Genomic DNA, 16,106 nt, shown 5'->3' with positions numbered 1-16,106 from the left:
ATTGTATGGAATTGTGAGTTTTAGTAAAAGACTATATTAAAGTATTGTTTGCAAATTCTGCAATGGGGAGGTAGGAGGACCAGCAATGTTATCTATAGGAGACACGGTAGTGGAAATTTTCTTGCAGAATTTTGTTGGTATAATCTGTTTGGCAAATGGGTCTTTAGGTGATTGGCAATGGATGTAAGGACATACACAAAGGAATCTGACATGATTACAGGAGTCATAATAAGGCTGAGAGCCACAGGTAAGTTGTTAGGGTATCTCTGGAGATACCTCTTTAAAAACAGGGTAGATGACTACATCAGTCAGGAATCTAAAATATGGGCCTTTTGATAAGGGCCATTTCCACTATAAAAAAATCAGGGGGCAAACAACAACAGTCCATTATATTTTTCAACTAGGGCTGAACAGCTGCAGAGTTTTTAAGGAAGATGCTTTCTCAAGGATCCTGTGCTGCCCTTGTCAAAGCATATAGACAAATTTACATTTACCAGTTCTGGCTACATTAGTGACACGGAAGTTAAAACTTTGATAAAATTGCCCATCTTATCTGGTACAAGCATTCTCACTTTTTTTCTGAGCTGATCCAAACCAAGGTGGTTAGACTTCATCATCTCAGGATGCCAGACTCTTTTGAAGTCATCTTTAAGATGGCTTGACTATCTTATTCCCAATGTCACAGCTTGTCTCAACCAATACTCTCTTCCTTATGAAGGCAGGACAGTGATTTTGTAGGGTAGACTCTTAATCTTCCTAAGTGATAAATCCTGAGACCTTTATGATATTCGAAATTTGAAAAGATGACTGTAGCGTATACTTTTCCCCACAAAATTAATACAAAACCACACAGGCAACAATAAAATGGTGCCAGTGCAGGTGTTAAGTTGTTGCTTAAGCCAGCTCACTAGCTAAGCAAAGATCCTACACACTAGTTTGTAGCAGAAAAATTATCATAATTCATGAACTCTCACAATCATTTGAAAATACGCAAAGATCATGAATGCTAAATACTCAAATTCCAAGAATCTACTGTAACGTGGTTCTCCATATGATGGAAGCGGATCTGTCACTGTTGGTTATATGTTTCCATAACGTAGGGACACACTGAATCAGCCAGGATGAGGGTAAAGGTGATAAATCTTTTGAATTAGAATACAATGCCCACCCATATAGGTGGGCCCGTGTTACAAAATGAACCATTTACAATTGTACTCATGTTTTATTAAGTATTCGGTAGACTTTGGAGCCAGCTTTGCCTCTTAACTCAAGTTGGTACTCTACACTATACAGGGGTTCATATCTCACTTAACCCAATGTTTCTGCTGACAGTAACTCCATAACTTTATAACATATATCACATTTAGAAATAACATCTCATTTGTTTTCTTATCAATCCACTGGCCTCTTTTTCCTTTCACTTTACAGTTCCAGAAAAGGAGGAAGAGAATGCTTTGGGAGTGTCCAGGCCTGAGAGGAAATGGAAGAAGAGAGCTTGCCCTTTCTGAGGGGGTGCATTGTGGGAAAACTCAGGGGACTGTGGAAAGACACAGATATATATCTATATACATAGATAGATATCTATATAGATAGATCAACTATATAGATAGGTCATATCTATATAGATATCTATATAGATAGGTCAACTATCTATCTATCTATATAGATATCTATATCTATATCTAGATCTATATCTATCCTGATCTTTCTTCTGTGAAGTCCAGGTTAAAGTCCAAAATAGAAGAAAGTTTTGTCCTGCTTTCCATTTAAGATCCTATGCAGATGTAAAGTATTCCATTCCATACCCTATTATTATTTCTTCTAGTAAAATTTAACTCCTCAGGTCTGCTCTCTCTTATAATGCTAATGAAAGAAATTCCAGAATGTAGCCCCCTTTTTTTTTTTTAAGATTTCATTTATTTATTTGACAGAGAGAGACAGCCAGTGAGAGAGGGAACACAAGCAGGGGGAGTGGGAGAGGAAGCAGCAGGTTCCTAGCGGAGAAGCCTGATGTGGGGCTCAATCCCAGAACTCTGGGATCACGCCCTGAGCCGAAGGCAGATGCTTAACGACTGTGCCACCCAGGCGCCCCAGAATCTAGCCTTTTAAATGCAAGTTTTCTTTTTTTTCCCAAGTTTTTATTTAAATTCCAGTTCGTTAACATACAGCGTAATATTAGTTTCAGGTGTAGAATTTTGTCATTCATCGCTTACATAGAACACCAGGTGTCCTCAAAAGTACCCTCCTTACTACCCATCACCTATTTAACCCATCCCTCCAAATTGGTTAGATTTCTTTTTAAAAAAAGAGTTTGCTAATCTGTATCTCATTAATTAAAGAGGAAGACTCTTTGCTGGCTGTCCCCACAACAGCCACTGCTGACGCAGGCACATAAAAAGAGAAAGAGTGATTGCAGCATGGAAGACACCCAGAAGTTCCCACTGGCCTCTGAGGAATTGAGAGTAGTAGCTGAGAATGTGGCTAGGGAACTTACCAGAGGAGTTCACCGCAACATCAGGAGGTACCAGGGTGGTCTGTAACTGAGGATTCTAAGGATTACTGCCTCAGCCAGGGACCTATTGGCAGGACTGCCTTAAGGAGATATTAGATCTGTAAACCCTTCCCCACCACCCACTATGGTCAGGGAGGACTACCAGGCCCTGAGTCTAGAGAGGATAGACGAAGCTTGTGGAAGGATGGACCCAGACCAACCATGCCTCCACAAGGCTGGGGTTTGGGGGAAATGCTCTTTGCCCCAAAACCCCAAACACCCATACTCCATCATGAGTCAAAGTGGAGAAAGGAGGAGGAAATCTGAAAAGTCGAATCACACATAAGAATCTGATTTACTGAAAGAAACTGTTCAATTACTTAATGAGAAAAAGTTTATCAGACTCAGCTAAAAGCTAGAGCTCTTTCTCTTCCCATTTCACCTAATCAGGTAGATATGGGGGGTTCACAAGAATTTGCAGATTCTAGAAAATAAGCTACAGTTTCTGTACACATCTGCATAATAAAAATAAATTTGTGGCTCCACTGCATACAGTTTTATGTATTGATCAAAATGGGTCCGCATACTTGTGAAAGATTTGGAGCACATTAGACGATGACATTAAAGCCACGTTTTAAAAAACAAATAGCCATTTCCGTTAAAAGTAGAGTTACTCACCCTTTGGTCCCACGCTGACTCCGTCATTGTTACTCGGACTTTGGGGCTGCATTCACCAGTCCTCCCACTCTGCCAGGCCAGCAGCTTCAGCATCCAGAGTCTAATCCAGCAAGAGGTAGTCTGGGTTTCATAACTAGAACACCCATCTTGCTGTTCCCCCAACATTTTGATAATACCCAAAATGCCTGTTCCTTGGACTCCCTCATTAATTTGAATGAGAACAGACTTTCTGTTTACTTAAGAAAGATATCAGTCATAGTTTTTGTTTCTTTGTTTTTAATCTCCATACATGAAGGATAAGAGAGCAGTGCCAATGATGTTCTGATTTCATTAAAAAAACACACACACAACAATGTGTATGTATCCGTTTCCTAGGGCTATCATAACAAATCACCACTGGGTGGCTTAAAACAACAGAAATTTATTCTCTCACAGTTGTGGAAGCCAGAAGTCTGAAATCAAGGTGTCAGCAGGGATGATACCCTTTGGAGGCTCTGCGGGAATCCATTCCATGCCTCTCTCCTAGGTTCTGGTGGCTGTGGGTAAACCTTGGCTTGTAAACACACCACTCCAATCTCTGCTTCCATCACATGATGTTCTTCCTTGTGTGACTCTGTGTCTCCTTTTCTGCCACCTTTCTTTAAAGGTTTTATTTTTAAAGTAATCTCTACACCCAGAGTGGGGCTCAAGCCCACAACCCCAAGATCAAGAGTCACACACTCTACCGACTAAGCCAGACAGGCACCCCCTTTTTTGTCACTTCTGAGGACAACTGTCTTTGGATTTAGGGTTCATCCTAATCCAGGATGTTCTCATCTCGGGATCCTTTTCTTAATTACAGAGGCAAAGATCCCTTTCCAAGTAAGGTCACCTTCACAGGTATAGGGAGTTAAGACTTAGACATATCTTTTGGGGAGACACAATTCTACCTACTACAAAGCATATTTAAAACTTTTAGGAAATAGGGATGTCAGTTTAAATATTAATACCAGGGTAATAAATTACTAAGTAAGACAACCAATCAGAATTACAGACTTTTTAGATGTTAAAGGTTATTTTCACAGACCACAGCAACAAGCTCTGAAGTCAGTGTGTCTCTTAATTAGAATTAACATTTACGAGGAGTTTTATGATACAAACTAGTATCTGCTTTTCTGACTTTCTAGAAGACTAAACATTTTTCCTTATCTTATTGAGATTTCTTTTACCATAATTATGAGGGTCTGTGGTTTTTCAAGACCAAGTCCTAGAAAGCCATTAGCAGCAACAGGAAAAAAATAGGTATGAGAGCTCAAAACTTACCCTATGGAGGACAAAGGGGCAAAATAGAACAGATACATTTTTCTAAGCTTATACCAACAATTTCATTCCAACTATCTTCTGAGGGCCATACACCATAAACAGGAAACCATTTTCGTGCTTCTCACTTTTGTACACTTCAGAAATTGGCATGGATATGCTCACCGTGCTGTGTCCATTCAGTACCAGGAAGAAGGCTTGATTGGCGTTGAACTGTAAGAGCATTCTAATTATTTTGATGAGTTCACTCATGTTGAAGTGATCAGGTGCGAGGAACTCAGTTTTACTTATTTATTTTTAAAGATTTTATTTATTTATGTGACAGAGAGACAGCCAGCGAGAGAGGGAACACAGCAGGGGGAGTGGGAGAGGAAGAAGCAGGCTCCCAGCGGAAGTCCCCAGAACGCCAGGATCACGCCCTGAGCCGAAGGCAGACGCTTTAACGACTGCGCTACCCAGGCGCCCCGAGGAACTCAGTTTTATCCAGGATAGGAAACTGCTTTGCACCCTTGTAGGGTTCTATAATCACTGGGATTTTGGTAGGATGCTGCTCTTGGGTAACTCAGGAATCTTTTATCATTTGTTTGAAGGTGAAGCACTACATGAAGGTCTTCTCCAAGATCTCGGCATGGTAGGTTGAGGTGGTGTGGCAGCGGTGGTGGCTCTGACCGTGGTGACAGCAATTTCTGCAAAGATTTATTAAATAGCTACTAAGTCTCTTTCTTCTCCTGGTTCTTCCTCCTTCAAATGTCCCTCTACTCTCTTGTAACTCTTCCTCTATTAGATCCTTCCCATATGAAGGCTATAAACATGCTCAAGACTTGTTCATAAAAATAAAGCAAAAACAGAAACAAAAACCCTCTCTTATTTCTGTATCCCCTTTTAGCCACTACTGGAATCATAAGATTGGTCAAGGGTTGGAATTTCCTTCTTGCATTTGCTTTTTTAAAAAAGTGCACAGGGGCACCTGGGTGGCTCTGTCAGTTCAGTGTCGAACTCTTGATTTCAGCTCAGGTCATGATCTCAGGGTAGTGGGATCGAGTCCTCTCTCCCCCCCCATCGGGCTCCATGCTCAGCACGGAGTCTGCTTGTCCCTCTCCCTCTGCTACTCCCCGCCCCCCTGTTTTTGTGTGTGCATGTGCACGCACACTCTCTCTCTTAAATAAATAAATAAATAAATAAATAAATAAAATATTCTTTAAAAAAGTGCACAGAAATTAGGGGTACTAGAGAGACTGTGGTCCAGATTGTCTATCATAAGAGCCCTGTCTGGTCAGGGAAAGAAAATTAGACCATAATAATAATAATAATAATAATAATAATAATAATCTGATAGGTAAAAAGAATATAGACATATTCAGAAATAGAAGAGCTGGATGAGGTCAAAGAGACAGTAGTGGGAGAAAAGGCTGCAAAAACTAGATAGATTGAAAGGATGTAGTCAAACAAATAGATATGAAAGCCTAAAACTTCTGATGAGGAACAGTTCTTGGTGAACGATCGAGGGTATGACCAAATGATCAAGGGATGGCCAAAACAAATTCAGTGTCTCTAGAAATGAGGAGACCAAGGAAGACCTTTAGCTAAATTGTCCACATAGACATGAATGTCACACAAAGCATGAAATAATCAAAAAGACTAAGTCAATTCCTCAAATCTAGGAAAAAAGGAGAATACCCAAGGTAGAAGATCAGTGATTGACAGGATTAAGGAGGAACAGAAGATTCTTCAGCTGGATGACACAAACTTCAAATAAAGGGGAAGTTTTACACAAGCAGGTATGAGTAATTACTGGGCAGTGTCATTGGGGAATTAGAATGACCAGTCTAGTTCTCAGCCCTAATGTGGGTGGGGCATAGAAGAATAATTACCACCATTGAAAGGACAGCAGGGCTTGTGGTGTCCTCGAGGAAGAGCTATTAGAGGAGAAGGTGACTTGAGGTAGGGAGAAGACTCATTGGGAGACAGCCTAACCTACCCAGTAGCAGTGAGAATACAAAGAAGGATATATGTCCTAAAGATATAAAGGACATATATTGCTTTGATAACTAATTAAGTGTGAAGAATGACTAGGAAGAATAAAGGAAAACTTTCACGATTCTGTTTTGGGCAAATGGCTATGAATGTGCTCTTTACTGAGAGGGAGGAGCAGGTTTAAAAAAAAATAATGAGATCAGGTTTTGACCTTGTTGTCCCTCTGGAAATATCCCATTAGCAACCAAAAATATATGTTCTAGGGGCGCCTGGGTGGCACAGCGGTTAAGCGTCTGCCTTCGGCTCAGGGCGTGATCCCGGCGTTATGGGATCAAGCCCCACATTAGGCTCTTCCGCTATGAGCCTGCTTCTTCCTCTCCCACTCCCCCTGCTTGTGTTCCCTCTCTCGCTGGCTGTCTCTATCTCTGTCAAATAAATAAATAAAATCTTAAAAAATTATATATGTTCTAGGCTCATGAAAGACATTGGGGCTACAGAGATGGATTTGAGAACCATCATCCCTGAATGGAAGTCAAAGACAAATAAGGGAAAGAGATAACTTAGGGAGGGTGTTTTGTTTTGTTTTCTTTTAATGAATGAATGAATGAAACCTCTATATCTGTGGCTCTGCGTTAATCTTTTTCCTGTTGGTCAGTAGTCCTGATTTGTTATTTTTGTTGAACTTGTTCCCCATCTCCCTCTTGACAATTATTAAATGTCTCCATTGTGCCAGCTATTGGGAATACAAAAGTAAAAAGCATTGTTCTTTCCCTGCTGCTTCTCTAACCTCTCACTACCGCTCTGAGGCTCTTGCCATTTTTACCAGGCTCCCAATCCTGTCATTACCTTCAATTATTTATAAGAGTATATACTCTTTCTCCCATTAGACTTCTCCCTAAGGGCAGATACCCTGTGTCATTCTCTGCTGTATTCTAGACACTAAACAGTGCCTGAAACAAAGCAGACTCTCCAAAAACATTTATTAAGGTAATGAATGAAAAAGAACAAATTTTGACATACAAGCCTGACAAAGTAAACTCTTATAAACCAATAAAACAAATAGTACAAAAGTCATTGCCATTCTGGTTACTTTGTTTTTAATTTATTAATTGGATTAAAAAAGAAAAAAACAGGGGCGCCTGGGTGGCACAGCGGTTAAGCATCTGTCTTCGGCTCAGGGCGTGATCCCAGCGTTCTGGGATCCAGCCCCACATCAAGCTCCTCCGCTATGAGCCTGTTTCTTCCTCTCCCACTCCCCCTGCTTGTGTTCCCTCTCTCACTGGCTGTCTCTATCTCTGTCGAATAAATAAATTTTAAAAAATCTTTAAAAAAGAAAAAAGAAAAAATAGGCAAGCAGAAAATAATAGTTACAGCGTCTCACACCTGTTAAGATGGCTATCAAGCTAAGGTAGAATTACTCTATGACCCAGCAATTCCACTTCTGGGTACACAGCTAAAAGAATTGAAAGCTGGGACTGGAACAGATAAGCAACACCCCTATTCATAGCAATATTATTCACAATAGCCAAAGGGTGGAAGCAACCCAAGTTCCTTCAATGGATGGATGAATAAACAAAATATGGCATGTACATACAATAGAGTATAATTCAGCCTTAAACAGGAAGGAAATGCTGATGTGCATGAATAAAACTTGAGGACATGTTATGTGAAATAATCTAGTCACAAAACAATAAATACGATTTGCAATGAGCCCACTCACTGTACATAAGGTATCTAAATAGTTAAATTCATAAAGACAGAAAGTAAAATAGTGGTTGCTGGTGGCTGGGAGGACTGCAGTGGAATAAGGAGTTAATATTTAATGGGTACAGAGTCTCCATTTTGCAAGATGAAAAGAATGGATGTGGAGATGGTCCGCACAACAAAGAGAATGTTCATTTCAATATGGTTAAGATGGTACATTTTTTGTCTTTTACCACAATTTTTTTTTTTTAAAAAAAGAGACTAAGCACCAAAAAAAGAATTAAAAAACCGAGGACTGAAAAACAATCCACATCAATCAAAACGCCTAGGGAAGGAAGAAACTCGGACCGCCCAGTCGCAAACCAGCCTGACCACCAGGCCGTGGGAGCCGGAAACCAAGGGCGGGGAAGGGCCACGCCTGGGGCTCCGCGCCGGGCGAGGCTACCCGGAGCCCGCTAGTTAAAGCAGGTCACCCGCGGACTGGGCCGCCACTGCGCAGGCGCGTATGGCGACTGCCGAGCCGCCTTTTAAACGTACCGGAAGTGACGTTTGTAACGCCGAGCCAGGTTCGGGGAAGGTTCGTGTAGGTGAGCAGGGCTGGGACTGTGGTCCTGGGCCACTATGAGCTGCACCATCGAGAAGATCCTGACAGACGCCAAGACGCTGCTGGAGCGGCTGCGGGAGCACGACGCCGCCGCAGAGTCGCTCGTGGATCAGTCCGCCGCGCTGCACCGGCGGGTGGCCGCTATGCGGGAGGCGGGGACGGCGCTTCCGGACCAGGTCGCGCGGAGGGTTCGGGTCCTTGCCCGCAGGATCTGTGCACGCAAGGGGTGGAGGGGGAAGGAAGGTGGGAACTCGGCTTTAAGTTTATGCCTAGTCTCAGAGGGTGGCGGTGAGACCTTTCTTCGGGGTCGGGGTTGAGGATGCTGCCCGGGAGCCCCGATGCCTGCTTGTTCGGTTGCATCCGCGGCTGTTCTCCTGTTAACGGCGCGCTTAGTCTGTCTCGTTTGTCCAGTATCAAGAAGATGCATCCGATATAAAGGACATGTCCAAATTCAGACCTCACATTCTGCTGTCCCAAGAGAATACACAGATTAGAGACTTGCAGCAGGAAAACAGAGGTTAGTCAGGCCTTTTTGTGTAGTTACGATTTTCTAATATCCAGTAGTATTTTCAAAAGTTCTTGCTAAACTAGCTATTCACATCCTGTATGTATCTCCAGATTAGTACTTTTAAAAGCGTTATCCTGTGATGGCCCAGTAACAATAATGTTTGTTTTACACACCAAGAGTGTTAATATACTCAAGGCCTTGAATTTTTTATGTTTAAATATTAATTGAAATAAACAGTGACGTTAAGAGTGAAGAGGTCTTTTAAATGTTCTTGTGCAAGGCGGAAGAATGAATTTTAGCCTCAGGGTATATATTCTTAGGCTTGATGAGTACATTATTAAGGATAGCAGTATGAACTTATTTGTATATCAGTTGACAGAGAGCTTTCACATATATCATCCTATTGTATTCTCATATCTTCATTTTGAGTTCGATAAGTCCTAGGTACTTAATATTACAGTGCAGTTAAGAAATAGGCTCAGAGAGCGTAATGATTTGCCTAAGAGTAGTAGTAAGCTAGTAACTGACGGAACTGAAACCCATGTCTTCTGATTCTACATCCCATGTTGTTTCTACCAGACTTTGCTGCCTCTGCCTAGAAAGTTATTTTTCTCATAGACCTTAACGGTTGAGTTTTGTGGACTTAAACACTGATTGTAAATTTGCATTCACAATATCTCATGGAGTGTCATAAAATTCCAGCTGTTAAGAGTATGGCTTTGGGAGCTATCTCTCAGATGTCACTGCCAAGGGATTTTATTTTTTTGATAGAGCTATGGGTTTCCTTGGAGGAACACCAGGATGCTTTGGAACTCATCATGAGCAAGTACCGGAAACAGATGTTACAATTAATGGTCACTAAAAAGGCAGTGGATGCTGAACCAGTCCTGAAAGCTCACCAGTCTCACTCTGCAGTAAGCACCTTCGATGAATACATTCTGAATGAACGGAATTAGAATCTTGAATTGTTTTAAACCAATTGCTTGTTTTTGAAGGAGAGTAAGCTTGTTTTCCTTTCAGGTTTATCACATTCGCTGTGGATTTTGCTATAGCTTTGTAAGGCTATGAATAAAAAGAAGGGAGGAAGGGGCTGCTCAGGCGCTTTTTTTCTTTGAGTGGGACTAAGGTTCCTCACTCCCACCTGCCCCAAGATCTCTTTTCAAGATGAATGGATGTTTATGCAAAAATAAAGCAAGGTAGTACTGATAGTGCTCAGTAAATACTTCGTTGGTTATCATTGTACTTTCACTAAACTGTAAGCTCCTTGATTGTAAGGAGCATGGATTCTTCTTTTATCCCTAACACAGTACCTGGCACATAGCGTGCCGTCAGTAAACCTTTATTGAACTGAACTATATAGTGTCATACTATGTTGTTAGAGAGAAATACAGTTTTAAAAAAAATACATGGCATACTTTCCACACTTTGGTTGCTTATGTTTTCATTTGGGAGACCCAATAATTGTGCTTATGTTTGTAGAGTGCTTCATAGGTGTCACTGTACATTCATATGTACTCTATCATTTAAACCTGGATTCACAGATGGGCACCTCACTGTTCCATGGAATTTATGAAAGATAAGTTTCATCTTAGATTCCTTTGAAAGCATTTTACGGACTTAACAAAAGTCTTAGGGAACAAGAGTATTTTAAATATGTGAATAGCTCTCAAAGTATAAGTAGCTCTCATCTGGAAGAGAAAAATAAACTATATTTTGTAATCTGGAGAAGAAAACTTAATCCTTTAAAGATACAGTTTAGCTCATATGAAAAGCTTGGGAAGAGATATATCCAAAGATAGAATAAGGTACCTGGGAATGTGGTAAGCTTCCTGCCAATAAAAGTATTCAGTGGATGGTCAGACTAGAACAATCTTGAAAACAGAGTGTGAATACCACAAGATAACTTTATTATGGCTTTGCCTGTAAGGACTCAGATTACGGTGAAACTCCTGTGTGAAACTCCTGTGTAACTTCTGTAGCATAGATAAAATGAACTTTTTAACATCACAGTGCACATATTCTCATGAACTTCATATCTGCAGAAAAGAGAACTTTTTTACCTTTTTTTCTTAATATCTTCACAGGAAATTGAGAGTCAGATTGACAGAATCTGTGAAATGGGAGAAGTGATGAGGAAAGCAGTTCAAGTGGATGATGACCAATTTTGTAAGATTCAGGAAAAACTAGCCCAATTAGAGGTAAGATTTTTGCTATTGTAGGCTCACAATACTCAGGGAGTTTTCTCAGAGTCTGGGAGGTATGCCATCACTATCCTAGGCAGTGTATTGATGTTTTCTGTGTGTTCATGATTTAAAATGAAAAATCCTCCTCCAGGGGCATCTGGATGTCTCAGTCGGTTGAGTGTCTGACTCTTGATTTCAGCTCAGGTCATGATCTCAGGTTGTGAGATTGAGCTCCGTGTTGGACTCCACGCTCACCTTCTGTCTGCTTGAGATTCTCTCCCTCTTCCTCTGCCCCTTCTCCTGTTCTCTCTCTCTCTAAAAAAATAAATAAAATAATCCATAAAACAACTCCTTCTCCATACTCTTTTCAGGAAAGTAAATGTAATCAGCAGCAAACAATGAAAATGCCAACTATGTATTGGCTAGAAATTGAGATACTGTCATATTAAGAGGGTAGAGAGAATGGAAGAGAAAATTACATGTGAGCTAAAATCCCTCCTCTAGGGACTCAGTCCCTCCTCTGGGTGACTCAGTCGGTTAAAGTCTGCCTTCGGCTCAGGTCATAATTCCAGGGTCCTGGGTTCAGGTCCCGTGTCAGGCTCCTTGCTCAGGGGGGAACCTGCTTCTCCCTCTGCCTGCTGCTCCCCCTACTTGTACGTCCTCTCTCTCTCCCCGTCCCTCTCTGACAAATAAATCTTTAAAAAATAAAAAAATTAAAAATTAAAAAAAAAAATCCCTCCTGTCATAAAAGGAAGTCAAATAGGTAATGTTTGAAATTGATGATCAAGAAATAGCAGAACAGGCATATTAATAATTATTAATTATCCCTCTATTAATTATGGAAGTAAGTACCAAAAGAAATAGATAAAAGTATTAAAAGTGGTTGCCTTTGGGGAACAAAGCCAAGGGCTTGTCATTTATTTTATAAACCTTATAGTCTTGATTTTTTAAAAGTTACTTTCATGTAATATTTAGATTATAATAGCAATAATTTACCCCCCCCCCAAAAAAAGGCATGGGGGTATTAGTATGCCTATAAAATTATTAAGAAAACATATTACAATAGATGGTTTGAATGTTGCTTATTACCAGATGCTATCATGGGCCCTTTGAGAAATACTAGAGAGCAAAAGATAGGATATCCCTGCTCAGAGTCGAGTGAAAGGAATAAGACTACTGCTGATATGATATGAAATGGTTCATACATGCTAGGAGAGATGCGCAGCACTAAGGGAAGCACTTTAGTTGGTAGATGATTTGATGACCATGGGCCCAGACTCTTGGTGAAGCCTGAAGATGCTGTGGTTTACCAGAATTTCCTGCAGAGAGCATAAGGATGAAGAGTGCGAGCTGCCCTACCTGGAAATCAAAGGGAGTGACAAGGTCCCAAGTAGGAAAATTTGGAGTCAGTTAAAATGATAGAGTGACCTTATCTACACTATCCCTGATTTACTCAGATGTGGAAACGGTCCTAAGGAAACATGGGACAAATTTTACTTAATATTAAGTGGGAAGAACACAGGCTAAACCCCAGCACTACCACATCCAGGTTGTGTGAGTTTGGACAACTTCTCGAACTTTGTGAGCCACAGTGCCCTCATCTTAAAGAACCTGGATGTGAGCAGTGGTGCCTGCCCTCCAGTTTGTTTTGAGATGATCTATGTAAGCTACCCAGTGGTGCCTGACGTCCCCAGTGAGTAGTTTCTTCCTCTTTTCTTCCTTTCTCCAAAACATCCAGGAGAGAAGACTGAGCAGAGTCAAAATATTATTAGGAATTTAAAAGGTAGAAGAAACAGTAGTACAACTTGTGGGAACCACAAAAAGTGTGACAAGCAGTGAATTCCTCAGGTGGAGAGAGGCTCTGTTTTTTTTCTTTGTTATCCTAATAACAGGGCATGTAGAAATTACTCAGGAAACGTATGTTAAATGATTAATAATTAGTATTTTAGGAAATGCTCAGTTAAATTTTATTTCCATAAAACGTTTAAAACTAAAATAATAGCTTTCTCTTCCTGGCCCAAAACAATGTATTCTGATGCAGTTTGATAGTCAAAATACCTGAAATAAACAAACCTTTTTTTTTTTTTCCCCAGCTTGAAAATAAGGAACTTCGAGAATTATTGTCCATCAGCAGTGAGTCTCTTCAGGTCAGGAAGGAAACCTCAACAGACACTGCTTCCCAAGCCATCAAATAACTCAACTTCTGAATGACAGCTGGAAATTGTTTATCAAGGAAGGAAGTTATTATCTTTCTATTCGAGTACTGTCCGTTTAGTGTCTTGCCTCAGACTTGATTTAGTGTTGATTAAAGGTATCAGGTGGCAGTTTAGAATTTGCAGTCAAATTGGCTGTCCACAAAACGGTTTTTGGGTGCGTTCATGAAAATACACACTGAGTTTCACCATTCCTTTCTCTAAGAGACTACTTTTAATTTTCAGTTCTGGGACCTCAATTTACATAAAGTGTTACTGGTTCCTTTTTGTTTCTTCACCTCTCTCAAACTTAGAGCCTTTTATTATAAGCCAGCAATTTTATTTTATCTAGGATTATAAATTACAATTCTAAAAAATTTGTAAGAGATTAGCTTTCTAAACCTATTTGGCATAAACCTAGATTTTTTCCTCCCATTTGAGAAAAGTAATACAAGTCCACAGGACAAGGTTGGCAGATTCTCTAATTTGTAATGTCATTCCCCTCCTTTGAAGTTTTAAGTCTCTCTGGTGCTAAGAGTTGGCACTTTGTGACCTGGTGCCTTTACTCTTAATTTGAGAGAACCTACTGCTAGTCCCCAAGAAACATACTTGAAAATAAGTAACAGTAGAGTCATCATATTGTTCAAAAAATCCTGAGAATTTGTCCTGTGTGTGTGCACATCCACATGTACTCCTATTTCGGATGCTGAAAGTAGCTGTTATTTATTCTGTTAGATATTAGTAGTCAATTTTTCAGTATTGTCCTCCTAGGAAATCTTCAACTCGGGTGGCTTACTCAGTTGAAGAGCATATAATGGTTTTAGTCACATCATAGTTTTTAGGTACTACATTCTGTTTAATTTATACATAACTTCTATTTTATAGTGAAGAACCATCACTTACTTGGATGTCTTTCATTACTAGTACTGATAGTTGGCTTTCTTTTTAGATCCATTTTTCATGAGGAAGCAAAGTTTTATTACCTAATGAGCGTTCCTACATTCATTTAGCTGTGTAGACGACAACTCAGTGGCCTCTCTGTTTAGTCACATGTCAAATTTACAAATTACTTCATGTTATACTATCAGTTTAGGTTTGCCCAAAAGTAATTGAAATAATCCTAAACCTGTCCATATTTTCCAGCAGCACTAAGCACCATACTGCACAGGAGAGACACAGTATTAAAAAGAGTTTTTCATTAGTGCTTTGTGTGACGTAAAATTTCTTTTGTATTGCCATAAAGAATTAACTCCAGTTAACATAAAACCTCACCAAGATATCCTAAAAGCATCTGATCCCACTAATACTGAAAGGACTTGGCCTGTAGTGATGGTCTTTAATGATCATGTATATGTCATTTTAGACACTCAAATTCTTATTCAAAGTCCTGCATAGAATTTGAAAAATACTTCCACCCCCCATATGGGCATTTTTATCTTGTTTCCCAAGAGCAAGTAAAACTTTAGTCCAGCCATTTGGCTTGAAGTATATGCCCTAAGTGCCACTGTGTGTCAAACGGTTCCACTCAGGAGGCAGGTATCCCTATACAATATGTCAGCTACCATGGCCAGTTTTCAGTAAGAATGATAGTCATCAAGTGGCCCGTTAAAGTATGACATGGTGTCTCTTTATCTGCCTTATGTTCCTTTAAAGTTGTTTATAAAGCTGTTTACATCTCAGATATCAGGATAAATCTATGTTAACTTTTCCCCCTGGCAAATCAAAAGCTTGAAGTTTGAGTCTAAAGGGCTCTCAGCGCCCTACAAAATGTAAATTCTGGCTGGTGTTAATACAAATATATCATTTCTAATAAAAACCTCATTTTAAGAACAACAGTTAATTTTACACAATAATGAGTAATTATTAGGTAATACAAAGGTTTATTTTTCACATATATATCAACCTGTCAAGTAGACAGGGCTTTTAGTATTTTGTAATTAGCATAATGTAGTCAGCAGTGTAACTCTACAAACAGTTGTTTCTAAAATAGGTTCAGAGATTTCCTCATGATTAAAAATACAAAATTATACAATTACAAATCATATTATAAAATGAAAACTGGGTTTGGAAGTACCTAATACCTTTTACCTTTGATTCAAACATTGAAGGTCTATTACAATGTTCCCCAAAATGGTTTGCTGACTACTGAAATACATATTTGGGAACGGGATCCAGGAATTTGTATTTTAATAATTGTCCCAGATAACTTCTAAGGATACTAGTTTGAGAATGTCTAATCTATGTACCAGACACTTCATTCAAAGTTATGAATAGAAAAAAGGTGGGGGAAAGGCCTTGACACTTTTTGAAGAAAAATTTGGTAGAGAAGACAAACAGAGAGCAGTGATACGTCTAACGTGAGGCTGTACAGGATCCTGAGGAGGGGCTATACAGAGTTGGTGCTTTCTCGTTATCATATAATCTCCATTTCAACTGTACCTCATTTTACACATACTCAGGCACAAGGAGGTTA

The 16,106-nt window shown here is 39.9% G+C and overlaps 1 protein-coding gene across 1 annotated transcript; it reads left to right on the top strand.

Moving 5' to 3' along the window:
* The first annotated feature begins 8,690 nt into the window (after positions 1-8,690).
* On the top strand, positions 8,691-15,466 carry SIKE1 (suppressor of IKBKE 1). Its single transcript, XM_045801439.2, has 5 exons — positions 8,691-8,926; positions 9,162-9,267; positions 10,030-10,172; positions 11,343-11,456; positions 13,535-15,466. The coding sequence occupies exons 1-5, from the start codon at positions 8,768-8,770 to the stop codon at positions 13,634-13,636; spliced, it is 624 nt and encodes a 207-aa protein (XP_045657395.1). The 5' UTR covers positions 8,691-8,767; the 3' UTR covers positions 13,637-15,466.
* The last annotated feature ends 640 nt before the right edge of the window (positions 15,467-16,106 follow it).

The sequence above is a fragment of the Ursus americanus genome, chromosome 12, assembly GCF_024610735.1.
Source record: "Ursus americanus isolate L20-20 chromosome 12, mUrsAme1.1.p, whole genome shotgun sequence".
NCBI lineage: Eukaryota > Metazoa > Chordata > Mammalia > Carnivora > Ursidae > Ursus > Ursus americanus.
Note: the sequence above shows the minus strand (reverse complement) of the source record. Positions and strands in the feature narration are given on the sequence as shown.